The sequence below is a fragment of the Boleophthalmus pectinirostris genome, unplaced genomic scaffold (assembly GCF_026225935.1).
Source record: "Boleophthalmus pectinirostris isolate CB_2022bp ecotype Guang Dong unplaced genomic scaffold, ASM2622593v1 HiC_scaffold_9, whole genome shotgun sequence".
NCBI classification, from domain to species: Eukaryota; Metazoa; Chordata; class Actinopteri; order Gobiiformes; family Gobiidae; genus Boleophthalmus; species Boleophthalmus pectinirostris.
The window spans coordinates 26,779,120-26,800,771 of NW_026571541.1; the positions used below are offsets into that span (position 1 = coordinate 26,779,120).

The window sequence follows — 21,652 nt, forward strand, 5'->3', positions numbered from 1 at the left end:
ATGTTATTGCTTTGTCTGGAATGTTTCACAGTGTGGCATTAAACCTTTCTGTCTTCAAGGAGACCAAACCAGACCAAGTTACAGGTCAAAATCTATGGAGAGGCGCCCCCACTCACACTCACAATGCTTGTTTTTTCCAGGTATCTTTGAGCTATAAAACCACCTGTAATTGAATAAATGTAAGGTAGAGCTGTTTAATGTCATACTGTGGAACATTCCAATGACATATCCATAGAAACAAGCAGGTAACGGACACCCAACCAAAACTTTACATAGTGCACTATTAAGCTATTTTCTGATCTATAAAACACATCCACAGTAGTGTTTCATTTCATTCACACAAATTTAAACACAAACTCTGAATATTTAGACTGGGTTCTTCTTTCAAACAGAAAACACCCTGTTCCACCTTGTCATGTCATGTGGTAATACAGGAAGTGCTCCATTGTGTTTTTAAACTTCGTACTAGAGGTCTTTGCCGGACAGAGTTTTCAGTCCCGCTCCCGCCCGCGCCCGCAAAGAATTACAATTTTCAGTCCCGCTTCCGACCGCATCGGCGATATTTTGTCCCACTCCCACCCGCAAATCCCACAAATTGAGGACATTCGCTTTCTTAAGCTCTATCAAACACGGAGAAGTGGAAAGGAATTATCTAAAATGTGCACAAGATTAGACCACATCCACAAATTTAGGCTGCTTAAAATGTCAAATAAATGCTAAATAAAATATCTAGCACAAATTATGTAAGAGAGGCATGCATTAGTCATTTGTATATTTTACTTTACTCTTATATTTAGTTTGCGGTACTGCAGTTTATCATCCCACCTGCCCACTCCTGCACTGTGAAGTCCCACTTCTGCCCGCGGCCGTAATGAGCTTTAAGAATGTGTCTCGCGCCGCAAAGTTTTGCGTCGACTCCCACGGAGGGCTCTACTTCATACACCTTCGCTAGAATCATTTGGATAATTTTAGCCCTGGGATACTCAGGTAGCTGTTAGCTTGAAAACTATGGTGACATGACATCACAAGATGGAACAGAGCATTTTGAGCTTTAGAGAAGTAGACAGCGAGTTACAAACCTGTTCTATGTTGTCCTCATTATATGTGTCTTCGCCTTCCTCCTCTGGCTCTTCTTCTCGCTTTGCTCCACCATCGGCCAGCTCCTCCTGCCCCTGCTGGACAAATATTCATAATATCACTACTGAAAAATGTAATACTAATGCTGCATGTAGAAAAAGTGTTTTATAGTCTATAAATATCAAACTTTATTAAGATGCTACAAAAATAAAGATGATACAAAATAAGTTATGATTTAGACTTTTTTAAGGTTATGTAAAATAATACTTAAAGATACACTGTGTAATTTTTCAGTTAAGGGTCTGTCACCTGCTTGTTTCCATGAATATGTCATTGCTCTGCCTGGAATGTTATGAAACAGCACAATCTTACATTTACAGCTCAAAAACACCTAGAAAAACAGGCATTTTGACTGTGAGAGGGGTTGCCTCTCCACAGATCTGACCTGTAACTTAGTCTGGTTCGGTCTCCACGATGATAGAAATGTTTAATGCCATACTGTGAAATATTTCAGACAAAGCAATTACATCTCCATTGAGAAAAGCATTTGATGGACCCTCCACCAGAAAAGTTACACCTTTAATCTGTTTGACTTTTAATTTTTATTTTTTTCAATTTAGTTGACAAGCCAATTATTTATATCCAAAACTGTCAAGACTATAGCTGCTGGATCAACTCAGTTTGAAAGCTGATGTTTTACTGTTAACCAAACAGCTTTTAGTTAGCAGAAACACTTTTTTTCTTTCTCATCTGGACGTTTTATGAACTTCATCATACAGTTTTATTTACTAACCAGATACAGGTAAAAATATACTGACTGAAATCTTATAAATTGTAAGTGTAACTTGTTTATTTTTTTCTTATGTTTTTTGATTCAGCAATAATAAATGATTGTTTTAATGTGTGACTAGTCATGATTCATGTGACGCAGTCCTATATTTTGACCACATATAAAAAGAGAAAGTGATTTTGAAACTCCGTGTATACCTCATCCTCTCCTTCCTCTTGATACTGATCGTCTAGTGTGTCTTCTTGTTGATCTGGGTTTCCTGCCATCTAAACACAAACACACAAACACACATTACACTTCAGTCTTATCCAACTTTCTCTTTACCCTCACGTCTGTCACTTACCACCAGCTCCTCCTCCACCACAGGCTGCTCGTGCCCGGGGTGAGTGTCTCTGTGCTGGGATCGGGCGGCGGGCTCCTCCTCGTCCTCCTCCACCCCCTCCTCTGGCTCTCTGTGCTGCACCCTCTCATCCTCCGCCTCCTCAAACTCATCCTCGCCCTGGTTATTGGGGTCATCTTCAGGGTCGGGCTCCACGTCTACTGCCACCTGGAGGACACGACAATGTAATGCATCAAACTCAAAACCTGTTCACGTTTTCTGGTGCAGATTCTCTATCGATACGTTATTATAATGCTTAGAAAATTCCACATCTTGGCATTAACCTACCTATTTGCATTTATTCAATTACTTTAAGGTGTTTTTATTGCTGTAAATAGTAATAAAAGCCTCTTAACTGTGAGCAAGAAAGAAAAGTAAAGTAAATATCCAAACCTGTTGATGTGAAGGGACTCTGTGGTCTTCATTTTCTTGCCCCTCCTCATCTTCATGCAGCATATGGACATCTTCTGGAAAACATACATTGAGAAGAGCTTATTATATTTGATTTGCAGCTGTGTAAACAATTTATTCACATTTGCATAACTCTTTAGCATATTTCAAACCCACTTGTTATGTTTCTTACCTTCTTCGTCATTGTTGCGATGCTCCACTTCACCCTGCACTATGTCATTGTCCAGATTTTCATACTCAGACTTTTTCCTGTTGAAACCGCAGACAAAGCTTATGTTAGAGTCTATTCTTCTCCTTCTCCTCATGCCTGGTTTCAGATAGCAGCCTAAAACTGTACTGTTAATATAATATATTCACTATCACATAGATCTCACGGGGAGAAATTCACATTGCAAAGCAGCTTTTATACAATAGAGTGCATAAAAAAGTGTACTTCCAATCAGTGTCAATAAATAGAATAAATTCAGTCTTTAAGGTCCTATATTACACAAAATGATATTATACTTGGAGTTGTGTTTTGTTTCATTCAAAGCTCAAAATGCTCTATTCCACCTTGTGATGTCATGTAGTGATTGTTTTCAAGTTTACAGCAACCGTTTACCTTTTGTTCAGTAGAGATTGGCAATTCCAGGTCAGAAATCATCCAAATTATTCTAGTTGAAGGTGTGTGGAGTTTAAAAACACAGTGGAGCACTTCCTGTATTACCACATGACAACTCAAAGTGGAACAGAGTATTTTCTGTTTTGAGACAAGATCTCTAAATATGAAATAAAACACAACTCCAGCTATGTTTGTGATGAGGAAACAACATTATAAGAGACCATTTAAAAAGCAAAAAGTATATATAAATAAACATAATAACAACACAGAAACACTATGGCAGGAGTCTCCAATCTGTAGCTCGAGAGCAACCTGTACTTTTCCACCCCCTTCCAAGTAGCTCGCCAAGGGATTTCGGAATTATACCATTGTACTGAATAACAACAATTTGATTAATTACATGCCGATTACCATTGTAAATGTATAATTTTGAAGCCCAACTTTGTGCACTAATAAATGGACACTGGTTTATGTTTTGTAGGCATCTAACTGTTCCCAAAGACTCGCTCTCTTTCTTATAATAATCTCAATTTCTTGCAGCCCCTAAAGCACTCTGGCATTTTTGTTTTATAAAGGTAGCTCACTGGAGGATAAAGGTGGGAGACACCTGCACTATGGACACTGATAGAGCATATTTCATTTACAAACGCTGGGTGGAAGATCATTATACTAAATGTGACAATAACAGTAACTCTTTTTTGGCAATTTCAAGTGAAAAATATTAACATGGGTACATAAATACTATGACACAAGGTTTTAAGAGCTATCATTACTTCACATGAGTATTTATATTTGTCTTTTATTGTGTTTTGTAATGCTCTCACTTTCTTGTAATAAAGCAATTTGATCTTCCCTGTGGTGTTGCAATGTGCTCTATGAATGAACTCTGATTCATTCACTGAAATACAGAAATACTCTCTCTAGTTCCAGTGACATTATTTTCCATTCGTGTGACTGATGTTAGTATTGACCTGTGCTGCTCCTCTCTGAGTATCTGCTCTCTTCGATCTGCCTCGCGGTGCTGTTGATTCTCTCTCTCCTGCTCGTCTCTCAGCCTCTGCTCCCTCTCCCTCATCACGCGCCCTTGCTCCGCCAGCATTTGCTCCTGTTTCAGCTGAATCTGTCTGTGCTGCTCGGCCCGCTGAGCCTCCAGACGCTGCTGCTCCTGCTGCTGTTCGTAGGCAGACTTGACATGCTCCACCGGGGCCTGGGCACCGGGCAGAGGCTGGGCGTCCTTGTGAAGGTCTGATTGAGACTCCTGGTGGTACAGACAAAAGAAGAGGCTGTGTTCAAATGATATCACAACTGCAACTAGAACACTTGCAATTTAAAATTGAGCTGGAGGATAAATCAGAATATCATGGTGGAATTAGATAAGATTGCAGATTTACTGACCTGGTTAATTTACAGTATGTTGATTAAGTCTGTAATTATTGGGCCCATGCACTTAAGCAAAAACTGGCATGATCCGTGTTTTTGAGGAGATCAGAGGCAGTCACAGTCTCCGGGCTGGGGGCTAACTGTGCCTTACTTGGAGATTTTATATACTAGTATACTGAAGGCATCCAAACTACAGTCTGAATCTTTCCTCTTTACTTTTACGGGCTTCAATGCTTTTAATATGTTTTGTCATATGATTGTTTAGAATGGTTATCTGGAATTACAATTCAATATCTTTTCTATCAATATAAATTAACAGAAGTGAAATTACTTTTCTCAATAGCAGAAAGTGGTGTCATTTTTCAGTCCAAAAGATGTGTGTAATAGCCTGGTGGCAACCTTAGCGGTTTTAGGAGGAACAGAGTCAAGTTGAGCCAGTTTACAGTGCAGATCCCAGTGCATTTATTAAAGACAAAACAAAAACTATTTACAAAAATTCCAAAAAGGTTAAAAACAGGCATAGCAGTTACCTGCGCTCACACAGCACCTCTCCCTGAACAAGGTGAGGCTGGCTTCTTTTAAAGGCCCTGTACTAATTGGGTGAGCCCACTTTAACGATCAGGTAAGCACCAATAATTTGTACATTTAATATCTAAAAACAACTATCAAAACAGTGCCCAAACAACATCCAATTACATTAATTACAAAAATGTATATATCTTTATTTAAATTAGCAGTGTTCAATGCCCTAAAATACTAAATAGAACCAGTTAAAAAATTGTGCTCCCCTCCTCCAAACAACAATTGCCCCGGAACCTTCTTAAGGTGCTCTGGCTCCCCGGGGACTCTTTTGGCCGGAGCACCTGAGGCAAACCACACCAGAGGGTAAGTACAATTACTTCAATTTAAATGCACTTTTACTTTTTCCCTTTTCTTTTACAGGTAACTTCAATCTGCACATACATTTTCAATAAACATTTCTTAAACTTTGTTTCAGTTCCTCATTTTACCTTTTAACTAGCCCTAGGCCCAAGTAATGGACTGGCTACATTACATTTCCTCCCCCCTCTTTTAAGGGTCCAGTACCTCTTCTTCATACACTCTAGACAGGGAATCAGCTACAACATTAGATTTTCCAGGCTTGTAATGGACAGTAAAGTTAAATGGTTGGAGGGCCAGGTACCAACCCGCAATCCTTGTATTAGCGTCCTTCATTTTATGGAGCCACTGAAGAGCGCGATGGTCAGTTTCCAGGCTGAAATGGCGCCCCAACAGGTAGTACCTCAGTGACTCGATTGCCCACTTCATGGCCAAGCATTCTTTTTCCACCGTTGAATACCTGGTTTCTCTGTCCAGTAGTTTCCTGCTCAAAAACAAAACTGGCCTCCTCTCTCCGTCCACCTCCTGCAGCAAAACTCCACCTAGTCCCACTCCAGATGCATCGGTTTGTAGAATGAAAGGTCTATTGAAGTCCGGGTTCTGTAGAACTGTGTGATTGTTCAGGGCCTCCTTTAGATCCTTGAAGGCGCAATCACACACTGGTCAGTCCATTTCACCTTCCGTGGTGCCGACATTTTGGTGAGGTCATTAAGCACAGCTGAGCGGTCTGCGAAGTGGGGAATAAATTTCCTGTACCAGCCAATGAGCCCAAGGAAGCTCTTCACTTTTTTCTTGGTGGCTGGAATGGGGAAAGAATGAATGGCCTCCATTTTTCCCACCTGGGGCCTGAGTTTGCCATGTCCAATAACAAAACCCAGGTACTCCACCTCTCTCTGAGCCAGACAGCATTTTTGGGGGTTGATGGTTAGGCCAGCAGACTTTATGCACTGCAGAACTTGTTTAAGATGAGCCATGTGTTCCTCCCAGGTTCAGCTGTAGATGACAACGTCATCCAAGTACGCAGCTGCGAAATCTGAAACCTCTCTCAGAACATAGTCCAGTCTTTGAAAGGTCGCTGGCGCCCCCTGGAGTCCGAATGGCATCACTCGAAATTGGTACATACCAAAAGGAGTTTTAAAAGCTGTCAGCTCACGGACCTCTGGAGCCAGTGCCACTTGCCAGTATCCTTTGCTCAGGTCTAGGGTGGTGATGTACTTGGCCTGCCCCACTCGCTCAACCAGCTCGTCAATCCTAGGCATTGGGTAAGGGTCACACAATGAAATGGCATTCAGGTACCGAAAGTCTATGCAAAATCTCAGTGAGCCATCCTTCTTGGGCACAAGAACCACTGGACTGCACCACTCACTGTTCGAAACCTCAATAATGCCCAGGTCTATCATCAATTTAATTTCCTTTTTCAAAGATTGCACCAACCGCTCAGGAATCCTGTAGCTCTTTTGACGTGGAGGAGCCTCTTTCTTCAGCCGGATGTTGTGCTGAACCAGGTCAGTGTAACCAGGTGAGTCCCTGAACAGCTCTGGGTCAATGAGAGGAGCCACTTGCCTCTGCTGGGAGATAGATGTGAGGCGCCTATAATTTGAGACTCACCCAGGGTTCCAGGCATGAACTTCTCTGGTGTCTCGTCATCCTGCACTGCACGAATCAACAGCTGAGGGACAGGTTCCTGGCGGGACTGAAATTCTTTTAACAAGTTCACATGGAATGTCTGGTGCTTTTTGGCTCTGTCGGGCATATAAAGTTCATATGTGACCTTACCCAGTCTTCTGGTTATTTCATATGGACCGTGCCATTTGGAGAGGAGTTTGCTTTCAGAGGTGGGGAGGAGAAGTAGTACTTTTTGACCCGGTTCAAAGCTTCTTTCCCTGGCCTTCCGGTCATACCAGGTCTTTTGGCTTTGTTGAGCTGTCCTCAAAGTCTCTTGTGCCAGGGCAGACATTTCCTCCAGGCGCTGCCTCATTTTAACCACATAGGCCACCACGTTCTCTTCAGCGGGGGTTGGGTTCTCCCAGTAGTCCTTGAGGAGGTCGAGTGGCCCCCTTACTTGGCGTCCATAGAGCAACTCGAATGGCGAGAACCCAGTTGAGGCCTGTGGCACTTCACGGTATGCAAATAGCAGGTACGGCAACCACTGGTCCCAGTCTGCTCCTGTGTGAGACACAAACTTACGCAGCATATTTTTCAAAGTCTGGTTGTACCGCTCAACTAGCCCGTCCGTCTGGGGGTGGTATGAGGTGGTCCTAATACCCTTAATCCCCAGGAGCTTGTAAACCTGCTGTAATAACTTTGACATAAAGTTTGTCCCACAGTCTGTCAAAACCTCTTTTGGAATTCCCACCCTGGAAAATAGCTGTAATAAACAGGTTAGCAACATTTCTGGCTTTAATTGTCTTCAAAGGGAAAGCTTCTGGGTACCTGGTTGCATAATCACAAAGAACTAAAATGTATTTGTTCCCTGAACTGCTGCGTTCTAATGGCCCCACTATGTCCATTCCTATTCTGTCAAATGGAGTTTCAATGATGGGTAGAGGCTGCAACATAGCACGAGGAGCTTTGCGGGACGAGGTAAGTTGACATATTTCACATGAATTACAAAATTTGGAAATGTCATTGTACATGCCTGGCCAAACAAATCTGCTTGCAATCCTGCACAAAGTTTTTTGGAAAGCCATGTGTCCCGCCCATGGCACAGAATGACCAAGCTCCATTACTTTGGCTCTAAATGGTTTGGGTAATGCTAAGGCTTCAACAGTGCCCTTGCATTGATACAAAATGCCCGCTTTAACAATGTATGTTGCCTCCTCTAAACATCCTGCACTGCCCCTTTTAACCCCTTCAACTTCGGTAACTTTTTGAAACCAGGGTTTTAGGCTTACATCATTCTTTTGGAGATTGGCTACATCTGGTGGGAGTTCAAACTCAATTTGGAGAGAAGGTTTGGTTGGTTTTTCAGTTTGCCTGCTAGCAGTGACTTTGAACTTTTCACGTCTCTTTTGTGCTTTGGATTTAACCGGTTTTTCCCTAACAGGTTCAAGATCCTCCCCCCAGAATGGTAACTCTTGTAAGGACTCTTTTGCCTGCTGAGCTCTGGTAATAACCATGTTATAAGCTCTAGCTGGTTCTGCTTTCCCAGGTAAGTTTTTAGGTAGACTAGGGTTTTCAGGTAAGTATTCAGGTCGGTTTAGGTTCTTCGGTGAGTTTTCTGATTCTTGCACCAAATCCAGCAAAATTGGCACATCGTTACCAAGAATCACATCAAATGGCAAGTTTGGCACTAAAGCCACTGGCATCAAAAATGTCTGGCCCCCAACTGTCAAATAAACTTCTGCTGTGGGGTACTGGTGTTCATCCCCATGAATACAGCTAATGCTAGTTTTGTCCTCATTCCATTTTTCCCTTGACACCAGGCTGGACAAAACCACAGACTGAAACCCACCCGTATCTAATAGTGCCATAGTACGGTGACCATTAATCAGGACTGGTGAGGTACGAGCTCTGAGTTGTTACAAAATGGCTGGGCACAGGTCTAGGCACTGCACAGTAAAGAGATGGCTTAGATTTATTAGCTAAAGGACAAGAATATTGGGTGTGGCCTAGGCCATTACACAAGTAACACCTGACCTCTTTGTTGGACCTATGGGAGACATTACCAGGATTAGACTTTTGAGCATGGCTAGGTGTAAAATGCCTAGGTCTAGACAAAACCCTATTCTGACCAAAACCCCGTTCACCCCCCATTGGACTTACTTCGGGCTTGGTCTCTGTGTCCATGTTCTCGGTCTTGACCTTTTTGGCCATGGAAGGAGTTCTGTCCATAGGTGGTCTGGTTGAGTCCTTTCCGTGCAGCTAGGAAGACTTCTGCCAGCTCAGCTGCTTTCTCTGCTGTCTTGGGGTCATGTTCACGGATCCACACCTCGAGCTCCGGTTGCACCATTCTCAGAAATTGTTCCAAAATCAAAGTCTCTGATATTTCCTTTTTTTGTAGATTTTTCGGGTTTTGACCCATTTTGAGAACAGGTCCTTCAGTCGCACATACAGCTCCTTTGGGGTTTCGTCTGGAAGGATCTCTGTGGAACGGAATCTTTGACGGTAAGTCTCTGAAGTTATTTAATATTTTATCAATATTGCTCCTTTAACCTTTTCATAATCCTCAGCATCAGCAAAGTCCATTTGAACATATGCACTGCGGGCCTTGCCTGTGAGTAGAGACACTAGGCGGAGCGCCCATTTGCAGACTTGAGCCATTCTTTCAAATGTGGTGAGAAAATGTTCAATGTCATCGTCCGGTGAGAGAGGAAACAACTTTGGCTCTCTGTGAACTACCATCTCTCTGAAGAATCTGTTGTACTCACAGACACTGGGACCTTCATCTTGAGTGTTTTCATTCTGGTCTGTAGGGGGAGCAATGTCTTGCTCTTGGTCTTGTCCTTGGATGACGCGAGTCATCAAGGACTGCATTTCCATCATCTGGTGCTGCATGGATTTCCATTTCATTTCTTGCTGTGCTGCCTCCTTTTCTAGATGCAGATCTCTGGCTGCCTGGGACTGTGCGAGTGACATCACCAGCGCGGTCAACTCCTCAAGCTTGTCCCCTGGTTTGCAAGCTGCTCCAGCCCCTTGGTCGGCAGGTGCACTTGTCCCCTCGTCAGGATCCACATATTCGTTAATCTGCACTTTTCTTCTTGTACTCATCCTTAGTTACTCTGTTGCATGGGCCCCAGCTTCCGACACCAAATGTAATAGCCTGGTGGCAACCTTAGCGGTTTTAGGAGGAACAGAGTCAAGTTGAGCCAGTTTACAGTGCAGATCCCAGTGCATTTATTAAAGACAAAACAAAAACTATTTACAAAAATTCCAAAAAGGTTAAAAACAGTCATAGCAGTTACCTGCGCTCACACAGCACCTCTCCCTGAACAAGGTGAGGCTGGCTTCTTTTAAAGGCCCTGTACTAATTGGGTGAGCCCACTTTAACGATCAGGTAAGCACCAATAATTTGTACATTTAATATCTAAAAACAACTATCAAAACAGTGCCCAAACAACATCCAATTACATTAATTATATCTTTATTTAAATTAGCAGTGTTCAATGCCCTAAAATACTAAATAGAACCAGTTAAAAAATTGTGCTCCCCTCCTCCAAACAACATGGTTGGCTGCCCCGGAACCTTCTTAAGGTGCTCTGGCTCCCTGGGGACTCTTTTGGCCGGAGCACCTGAGGCAAACCACACCAGAGGGTAAGTACAATTACTTCAATTTAAATGCACTTTTACTTTTTCCCTTTTCTTTTACAGGTAACTTCAATCTGCACATACATTTTCAATAAACATTTCTTAAACTTTCTTTCAGTTCCTCATTTTACCTTTTAACTAGCCCTAGGCCCAAGTAATTTACTGGCTACATTACAATGTGATTGTTATCTGTTGAAAGGACTTTAAGCCATGAAACTGACAGTCGTCCAGGTAGAATCCATGGCAAAAGGAGAAATTCAATTTGTTAACTTATCCAGTCCACGCACAGAGGTGTGAAAGAAAACATTATGGTCCTGAATGGTTATGCCAATATGAAACTGTAAACAAATAGGTTAGTTTCAGAGTGGTTTCAGGGTAGTGAGTTCCTCCCTTCAGACAGATATAAGGCAGTGTCCTCCAGCATTCTGGCCAGAACTGAAGAAGCAGCTTGGCTGAGCTGCGAAACGTATTCAACCAAAATAACTTTTGTCTATTTGACAAATTGAATTTCTCCTTTTGCCATGATATAAGGTCTACATTTGTAAACTGTAAAGTCTGACTATTTATTTCAAAAACCTCCATCTGAAACTATTACATCAAATTTTCAAACATGAGCGCAACTTGTTTTTTTTAATGTAATGACGTGTGGAAAAGTTTTGCCGACCGACATTTTAAGTCTGTTGATCCAAAATCAGCAGACTGGAGCATTGCTTGCCAAGAAAAATAATACTTGTGTAACATGGACAGCTATAGCCTAATAAATTATGAATAGAAAGTGGGGTGACATTTGGTTCAGTATCTGCCCACCAGCTGAGCACAGTAGCCAGCTCTAGTCTATTATGAATGCATACTGTTGTTTCTGTTCATGGGCATGACACGTCCACCACATTGCCCATTCCAGTTATAGTAACATAAACATAAAATACTATTTATTCCACATCTGTACCCTGTGTGACTGCTGGTGTTCTATGGCGTTCTCGTCAGGTAGCTCCTGCTCTGGCCCCTCCTCCTCCTCTTGGTCCTCCTCCAGTTTTTGGGGCTGTCCGGCCTGGGCCATGTGCTCCTCTGCCAGCTCCCTGCGCCTCTCTGCCTCCCCCTCCTGGTCCTCCTCTGCATCCACCTTCTCCTCCACCTTCTTCTCCTCCGTCAGAGTCTGTGCGTGGTGGGGTTCAGTGGGGTGGGACAAGGCCTCTGGGGCATGGGCGTGTGGCTCATCTTCTTGATGATCCAGCTAAAAGAATTATAACGGTGAGTACAATTTCAACATAACTCATTACTTACTCGTTACTTAATATGAAAAAATATATTGCTTTTCCCAGAATGTTTCACAGTATGGCATTAAACAGTTTCAAGTTACAGGTCAGGTCTGTGGAGAGGTCACAGTAAGAATATGTGATTTTCAGGCCATTTATTAGCATATGTAATGAAATAAATGCAAACTAGATAAGTTTAATGCCATACTGTGGAAAAATATAGGCAAAGCAGTAACATCTCCATGGAGACAAGCTGATGATATTTCTAGTAACCAGCTGTTCTAAAATAATACCTTCTAATTAGTTGCGGTTAATAACTTGACAAGAGGTTGGATTCAATTCAAGTTTTCGGTGCAAATGAGGAATGTTCTACAAGGCTAAAAAAAGTTCTGAATGAGAATTTTCGAAAGGCGATATCTTCTGCATTTGAGAGACGTGTGCTACAAATTAGCGGCTGTGGTTGGACCGTCTCAAGTTTGAATAGGGGTTTTTCACTCTCTATGGTCTCATTCCAGGCCCTTTTGCAATCGAACAGAATACAGAATGGACTGGTCAGGCAAGTGAAGTTTCTGCTTACTGTATTCCTGAACATTGTTGGATTATTGGATATACCGTATTTTTCGAACTATAAAGCGTACAAGATTATAAGGAGCAATATCAGTAATGTTGAATTATCTCTCGTCTATTTTCATACATAAGTCTCACTGCATTATAAGGCGCATTAAGTGAAACAAACAGACAACACTTGAAACCGATCCCTTAGCCCAGGTGTCCACGATCCATCGGCAGATCGTGGTGTAATTTGCCCGCCGTTACCTCTCTGTTTTGGTGAATGTGTATTATGAATGTGAATGTGGCTGGATAATTTAAGTTTGTTTTTTATTTCCTATGAGGAGGACTCAAATATACACTGAGTAATAATGTATTTAATGCAGCTTTGCGCACACTTGTTTACATTTTACAGAAACAAAACTTAAAATCACATGGCTAGTTTGCATAAAATATAAGAGCTGAAAAAATGGCTCGCTCCTTGTGCTCTGATGGTCAGCTTGAGTTCGGACTGAAGGACATGACTCAGTGGAATATGTGTTTCCTCCGTGAGGCTCCTGCCTACAGTAGCCGTAACGCTCTGACAATAAATTAAGAGGTGCGCCTTTGTAGCTTACCAAAGTCATCCTAAAACACTTTGACAGATTTTTGAGCGCTATGTACCACATAAAATCGGTTCCAGGTCGATAAGCACAACCAGCACCAGATTATAAGGCGCACTGTCAATTTTTGAGATAATTAAAGGATTTTAGGTGCGCCTTATAGTCCCAAAAATACGGTAACTGAAGCATCCTTATCATACTGTGTCAAACTAGCCTCCGTCCCTCACCTTGGACACCTCCGCAGGCTGGACTTGATGCTGCCTCTCCTCCTCCTCTCTCGGTTTGTGCGGGTCAGGCTCCACGTGCGAGGCAGGTGCACCGGCAGCTGCTTGGTGGGGCAGAGCCGGGGCATTTTCAGACAGTTTTAGGAGGCTCAGCTGTTTGTAGTGATCCACTTGGACCTGCAGGAAGGATAATAAAAGCTTATGGAACATTACATTACAGTTACAGGGTTGGGAAGTGTCGCCACCAGTGGGCTAACAGATGGCCTACAAATTAGACCATTAAGAATCTGAATCATGTGTGTAGAAATTCTTCCTCAGATTTTAGTGCTGAATGCATAACTGCTGTTTTATTAGATACTTTGGAGCTGACACAGAAAACATTATCACTGTCTGGAGACAAGAGAGATTTGATATTTTACAGACCACTTCATGTCAATTTAACTGGATGCTCTATTCCAGTATAGGGTGTTGTAAAATAAAACAAAAGGAAATAAAATTAAATGAATTGAAATAAAATCAAAAGTAAAAATTAAATTAGATAACATTATAACACAAATTAATTCATAAAGCATTTTAATGACTGGGAGAGATGGAGCGTGTTTGGCAGTATAAGATGTGGAACCAAGTCGGTGTTTTGCAAGTCTTAAGTAAGTCTCATGTCTTTGACCTCAAGTCCAAATCAAGTCCCAGGTCAAAGACAGGCAAGTCCAAGTTGTCTGCTTTGAGCTTCAAGTCTTTAAAACAAAAACGTACCAAATATAGCTTAGATTTTTGCAATTTATATGAGTTTCAAACTAAATTATTCTTAAAAAGTCATGGTATATTTATATATGAGCATTTATATAAGCAATTTTTTTTCCTTTTTAAATGTCTTGACAAGATCTTAGTGCAAATTATTACAGTCAGTCAACAGAAAGAATTAAGATTTAAAAGAGCTTAATAATAGTCATGTTGTCATGAAGGATCATGTTCTGTGTAGTTCCCTCTGTTTTACTGTGTTATACTGTATATACTGCATTGTACTCTATATTACTGTAGTACACTTGAGGATACCATATCACAGTATTTCAGTTACATCCAAAGTAACAAATAGTAGAAGCGGGAGGGACATGTTCCCGTTTGTTCCTATAAAATGAAGCACCACATTTATCAACTGTAAAGAGAAAAGTATTTTCTAAAAGCATATATTTTTTTAGGAGAAGCATCAAATCTTCTCAAGTCACAGGCCTCAAATCCGAGTCAAGTCCCAAGTCTTAGTCCATTTTATCAAGTCTCAAGTCCTAAAAATAGTGACTCAAGATAAGCAGTACTGCTATTACAATTTAAGTGATATTAGTAATTCAATTTCAGCTACTACAACATTTGACTCTCACTTTAAAATACTTTGTAATTAAAAAACACTATTAGGTATTTAGGTAAAATAAAATGTAATAAAAAAAAAAATCACTCTGACATGTCTTAAAATCCAAATCCCAACAGTGCAAAAAGGTCACAGTGCCTCTTATATATTTTGCTTAGTGCCAGACCAGGTTACCAACATACTTAAGATGCTCTAAATTCAAATGAAAGACCAACTTGCGAATGCCTACGTACCCATAATCCCCTCCTGACACACATTTCCTGACCAGGCCGTAAGGTTACATTCTAAACATTCTTTGCTCTCCCTTCTTTTAAACTGTGAATTCCCCGTCACCCCAGCCTGTGCTCGCTGGGTTCTGGGTGACTGGCCTTACCCTGCTTTAGATACTCTGCTGTGAGAGCCCTGCCCACAACCAGCCCCACCCCCTTAGCCTGTCAAATGAGAGGGGAGACGTGTTTGGTACTGCATTTGTGAGTATTCAACTGACCAATACGTGATCCATAGCCCTGATTGGAAACAGGACAGACAATTACAATTCACATAATATGAAACAAATATAATTATAATTGCATCTTATATAAAGAAAAAGCAATTAACTGTAGTAAGTAGATAAACATATAGGCAGGCCCGTTGACAGAATTATGGGGGACCAGGGCAAGAAATCACACATGGGCCCCTTCTAATATTAACTAATAGGAAGAGGGTGCAATTCTGGGCCCCTAAAACCATGGGGCCCAGGATCACCCCCTTTTGTCCCCCCCAAGTCTAGGCCTTATGTTTATTTATGTAATTGTGTTGTGTGTTGACTGTTTTTTATGCCATATAAAATATGTTTTTGCCATATAAAATAAAATAATTTTATGCTATATAAAATAACAATTAAAAATCTTGCATAAATATTCATTTATAAATATACTATGATTTTTTAAAGAACAGTTTAGTTCAAAATTCATATAAATTGCAAAAATCTAAGCTATATTTGTTACTTTTTTGGTTTAAAGACTTGAAATTACTTGAAGCTCTAAGCAGATGATTTGGACTTGACTTGGACTTATGGGCCAGTGACTCGAGTCTCGACTTGGACTTGCCTGTCTTTGACTTGGGACTTGACTTGGACTTGACTTGGACTTGAGGTCAAAGACTTGAGAATAACTTGAGACTTGCAAAACAACAACTTGGTCCCACCTCTGCTGAATAGTCACCTACTCACCACTGTCCCAAACATTTTTTAGAACAAAACAATACATCTCTTGGTGAAATGCCTGAGCAGATTTTTTTTAATAAACTTCCATGAGGTATTAGTTGCTAATGCATAACATATTTATATTACCATGTTACATTTTATTGTTTGGAAAATGCTAAATTATCAGAAAACAACATATTAATAAGTTTCAGTTCAGTTTTTGATGCTCTGAGTCCCCACTCCCCCTTCAGAGTCACATTACACTCAGACTGCATTTTGCTTATGATACAAGTTATGGGGTTTTGTTTTGTATCTTGTTTTTGTATATTTATGGAGAATTGTGTGACGTAGGCTTGTGCACTGAGCATTGCATAGAATCTTACAGCTAACTGGGAGAGATCACTATATGCTCAAACATGTCAAGTATGACATCAAAAACCTCTTAAGACAAGATTTTGATGAGAAAACAACATTAAAACATGGCAGAGCGCTTCATAAAGGTGATTTTGCATAATACCCCCTCACTTTATCTAAGCTTTCAGCTGCTGTGACCCTACCTGAGCTGCAGCCAGCGCACTCTTGTGGTCCTCCAGAGTCAGTGCAAGCTGATCATGAGCTGCCTTCAAGTTGTTGTGTTGAACCTGGAGATATTTTGTTTGTTTTAAGCATAAAATAAAAAAATAAAAAATAGTACATCATTAAAATTATGAAATTAAATTGCAAGTTTCTTACCTGTGCATCCTGGAGCTGTGTGTGGATGTCATGGTGGGCCTTTCTCAACTGCTTATTCTCCTCTCTCAGGTTATACATACTTTCTGAAAGAAGACATTACACATATGCAGTCATACTATGGGTGCATGTAGTTTTATATGAAGACACAAGAGGGAGACAAAGCACCAAAAATGGATGCAAGTTAGGCGCCTGGAAAAGTCGATAAGAGTGTGTGCATCACATTAGCAAAGAGTAGATAGGAAGATAGATTTTCCATTTATTTTGTTTGGCCAACTCTTTAATAGAAAGGATTTCACACTTTGAATTTGATCATGGAGGCTATGTTTAAAGTCAATAAAAGAATATTATTATTATTTTATTTTTGAGTAGGGTTGGTCACTTCAGCGATATAAATAATATTCCTTTTATTTAGGTGAAATCTCCACATTGTGATTCTCTTGAACACAGCTCTGCGCTCAAACAAAACAACAACAACAACAATGCTCTGAGTCACAGGTGGATTCAGCCAATTGTAATTAAATGTGAACTTTCCACAGAAGCAGAGGATTGTAGTTACCTCTTCAGGATAATATACAGGCACAGACGTTAACAAAGACTGTGACAAAAACAAAAATGGGCTCTGATTCCAGGAAAACTGTGTGCTTATTTTCTGATCTACTGTATGTTATAACGTTTCTTCATCAAAAACATACCAGGAGTTGTGTTTTGTTTAACATTTTTAAAACTCAAACCCTTTATATTTAGGCTGAGTTCATCTCTCAAACAGAAAACACAATGAAATCCAGGTACTCCAAAGAAGTAAAAGTCGCACGAGGAAAAGTATAGTTAAAACGCTTTTATTTAAATGGCCAAAGTCAACATATTTCAGCCATGACTGGTCTTCATCAGAGTTTAGTTCTCTGTTCTACCTTGTGATGTCATGAGGTAATACAAGAAGTGCTCCACTGTGTTTTTAAACTCTATCCACTTTCACTAGAATCACTTGAATGATTTCAGCTCTGGGCTTACCCATCTTTACTGACCTGAATGATGAAAAGGTAGATATTAACTTGAAAACTACCACTTCATGATATCACAAGATGGAACAGAGAGCATTTTGAGCTTTGGAGATATAGACAGACTAATAATAAAAGATTACTCTAAAATGTATGTGAGTGAAACAAAGCACAACTCCAGGTATGTTTTTGATGAGGTAATAGCATTCTAACATGGTTTAAAGCTCACAATAATCAATTTTGTGTAATATAGGACCTTTAACCTTAACTTTATTACAATTTCCACAAGTAATAAGCCCACAAGTCAAGTACACAGACGTGCCTCTGGTTTTACCTTTGAGCTGTGAGACCTCCTGCTCTCTGGCCTGGTGCAGTTTGTCGTAACGGTCTTTGTGTTCATCCAGGAGCCGGCTGTGGTCCTCCCCCTGCAACTGGTGCTTCTCCTGCAGGTCGTAGTACTGCTTCTTCAGGTCCTCATGCTGATTCTGTCAAAAAAATAAATAAAAACAAACAAAAACCATATATGCTTTGACTTAGATACTGTGAAGGTCCAAATATATATGTTAAGAGCTATTAAAAAAAATCTCTATGTAATAAAGTAAAATTATTCTTGTCTCACTACAGATGTATTGTAAAAGCATCTCTTAGGGTGGAAAGTATTTTCATACTTTTTTGGACACTCAAAGACATTTACAAACAAACAGAAGCAACAGGGGGGACAAACTGTAGAAAAGCACTGTGGAAATCATGGGGGAATGCCAAATTGAACAGGCGAGTTTTTAGTTTTTAGTAGCAGTTTTCAGTAGGATACTCGGAATGCAATAGGTGAAGCTACGAATATGTTTAATATTAACTTAAATTTAGGTAATTTTTTCACATTTTAAAGATTGTAGAAATCATCTTTAAAGGTTTATAAATTAAATGTGCCCATACCTTTAACATCTGGTGTTGTACTTGTAAAGAGTTTAATCTGCTGTTGGCATCTGACTGTTTAGAAAGAAAAAGAAAAAGGTCCATATATTGTTCTGTATAAATCATCTTATTAAGACAGTGTCAAATGTGAGGAATATTAAAATTAAAACATACCTTTTCCTTATTTATGCTCTGCTGTGCTTCAAGTTTGTACACAAGAAAATCTAAAAATAAAAATGAGCATTAGGAATTAAATAAGATGTGGACATGCTGCTTTCAAGTACCATGAGAATAGAGATAAATACTACTTGCTGAGTGGGAATTTCCACTAGAATGTCGCTTCATGTTTTTTTAATGAAAAACTGGGAAAAGTGCCCAAGTTGCTGAACTAACTAACTAACCTTTGACCCCTCACCATGGCAAACAGCAGTGAAAGAATGGTGAGGCTACTCCATCACATTAATTCACTTGGTACAGTGAACTGAAGTCCTGTATATTTAACAAGAGTATTTTTTAAGGATGCACCGATCAAGCTTTTTCTGTTTCGATACCAATATTGATAGAATTTGGCTTTAAGTATCATTGATATCGGATATCGAATGACTAGAGAAGAGACTGCAAGTGTTATTTATTTCCTTTAAAGCTGAATTATGTAACTTTTGGGGGTCCCTCACCTGCTTGTTTCTGTGGATATGTTATTGCTCTGCCTTGACTGTTCCACAGTATGACATTAAACAGCTCTACCTTACATTTATTTAATTATAGGTGGGTGTAGAGCTCAAAAATGCCTACAAAAACAGGCATTCGTGAGCAGGGTTGCCTCTCCACAGATCTGATCTGTAACTTGGCCTGGTTTGGTCTCCATGAAGATAAAAGGGTTTAATACCATACTGTGAAACATTCCAGACAAAGCAATAACATCTCCACCAGAAAAGTCACACAATGCACCTTTAAGCACAAACAGCATAGGATTAAAAAAAAAAAAAAAGTGTTTTGTAACTGTTATTTATCATTTAATGTAACTACAAAACAGCTTTGGAAAAAATACAAGTTCAAATTTTACAACATTTCTGGGCTGATAAATAGACCAGTTTATAGACCAAAATGGGTTATGGACTGACCTGATCATCTTATAACAGATATCATGAAAATGTTAACATTTCTGCGCTGATATCTGAAACCATTATCTCTGAATCCCTAGTGTTTTTGATGTATTTCATTTTGTTACGACAACTTGAACAAAACACACTCGTATTTACCATTTCAAGTTTCAAAGATAATCTTACTCCATAGCACATGAAGGCAATTACGTGAAGTTCTTAGCTCATGAGTATATCTTACCTTCTTTGGCTTTTTTATGTTCTAACCTCTCCTTCTGAAGAGATTTTTCCAACCTGGATCTGTGCTCGTACACCACTGTAAACAGAAGACACACACACAAAGAGAGAGAAAAGGGGTCAGTCGATGGCCAACAATTATTTTTTAATCATCCTTCATTTTATCAGTATTTAAAGGAATTTGAGGATAATCTCTTTCTGCTTTTCAAGTATTTTAAATGTCTTGTATAAGCAGGTCAAAATAAGTGCACTGTGGACTGTCTGCTACTTATTTACAAAGCATTTTACTGTCCAATAATCAGGACATGCACGTTAGAATGCTAGTTGTTGGTCTCTGAGAGCTGTGACAAGCGCTTACATGCTAAATAGTGGTGCACAAAAATCGAAATATCCATTTATATTGTATTGTTTAATGTGATGATACAGTATCAGTATTGTGGGCTGCTGTATTTTTTAGTATATTTTACAGTTTTGTTGTTTGTTAGACGAAGGAACAGTTGCAAAACATGTGACACATCTGACATTTTCACAGTTTTGATGACTAAAATGGGTGTGTTTCAAATTAACTATGCACAAGAAGCAGTGGTTTTAGTATTACAGCCATGATTTAGTCTTTATTTTTTATTGAACCGTATTGAATCAGTTTGAAATATATTGTATAGAATAGCTCTACTCATAAAGGCAAATAATTAGGATACTCTGAATGCATAAAGTAAGGAATAACTTTGGACCACTGCAAACCTTTTACAACGAACTACTTCTGTTTTTCAAAATTTTAAAACCGTAAAAATCAGCTACAGCGCCTTAAATATTCAGCTACCTATTTTTATGCCACTTTCCCTTCATGATGACAGATACGAAAGACGCGTCTATTTTCAGCCAGGATTCCTGTAGCTTCAAAAGCCCACAGAAAGATGAAATATTTCTCACCAAACCAACACCGAACTGAAGTAGGGCAGCGCTACGGCTCACATTACTGGGATGTGCTCTGACGGCGAAGGATCTGTGACAGTTCATTTACAAGGTGTGCAAAAAGCTCCACTAAATGCATTTATTTGGGTAACTGCGGCTGTCCTGTTTGACTGGTAATGCGTTGAGTGCATAAAAGGATTCTAAATAGGAGAAAAAGCAGATCGGATTACAAATGCACCGGTGAGTGGTTTTAGTTTAGACAAACAGCCTGCCACATGGACAAAACAGTCAAACACGAACTGCATTAAATAGGCTCAGATCTGCCTGTAAACATCTTGGTTTGAGGTACTGAAAATCAAAGAGAATGGACAGTAAAACAAACCAAAAAAGTGCAGAAATGTCTGTATTGTCCATGTTTGTTTGGAAGTAGGGATGAAACAATATACAATAATATCATTTATTGTGATAAAAAGGGTACACAGTAATCATGCGTGGGACATTTTGTGTAAATATAAAAATAAATCACCATTTTATCACCAGAATGTACAAAAAAAAAAAAAGCCACTTCTCCATGATGTTCTCTTCTCATTGTTGTTTTCACTTACAACAAGGTATAATTATAACAACTGTTTAAATATGGAACCTATATTATTATTATTTGATATGATTATTATTATATTGAATTTCTAATTATTCATATCCATAACATTTTTAAACTGCCTGGAACTTTCATCGTTATCGTGATATAATTGTTAATTGTTAATGTTATTTTGGCCATAATAATCAAAACAGCAAATTTCAATATTGTGCCATGCCTATTTGGAAAATA

General features: G+C 39.7%; 1 protein-coding gene across 2 annotated transcripts in view; it reads right to left on the bottom strand.

The window, feature by feature from the left end:
* golim4a (golgi integral membrane protein 4a) overlaps nucleotides 1–21,652 on the bottom strand; it is a 47,178-nt gene that overhangs the window by 9,577 nt on the left and 15,949 nt on the right. The window contains exons 2-15 of one of the 2 annotated variants that reach the window (XM_020937670.2): nucleotides 19,916–19,990; nucleotides 18,749–18,798; nucleotides 18,596–18,649; nucleotides 17,997–18,147; nucleotides 16,668–16,750; nucleotides 16,493–16,576; nucleotides 13,396–13,569; nucleotides 11,711–11,995; nucleotides 4,230–4,516; nucleotides 2,830–2,906; nucleotides 2,640–2,713; nucleotides 2,211–2,414; nucleotides 2,065–2,133; nucleotides 1,080–1,172 (exon numbers count right to left, since the gene is read on the bottom strand). In XM_020937670.2, coding sequence (XP_020793329.2) covers nucleotides 1,080–1,172; nucleotides 2,065–2,133; nucleotides 2,211–2,414; nucleotides 2,640–2,713; nucleotides 2,830–2,906; nucleotides 4,230–4,516; nucleotides 11,711–11,995; nucleotides 13,396–13,569; nucleotides 16,493–16,576; nucleotides 16,668–16,750; nucleotides 17,997–18,147; nucleotides 18,596–18,649; nucleotides 18,749–18,798; nucleotides 19,916–19,990 — 1,760 coding nt within the window. Of the gene's footprint in view, nucleotides 1–1,079; nucleotides 1,176–2,064; nucleotides 2,134–2,210; nucleotides 2,415–2,639; nucleotides 2,714–2,829; nucleotides 2,907–4,229; nucleotides 4,517–11,710; nucleotides 11,996–13,395; nucleotides 13,570–16,492; nucleotides 16,577–16,667; nucleotides 16,751–17,996; nucleotides 18,148–18,595; nucleotides 18,650–18,748; nucleotides 18,799–19,915; nucleotides 19,991–21,652 lie in introns of both variants that reach the window. The other variant, XM_020937669.2, reaches the window with a different exon arrangement.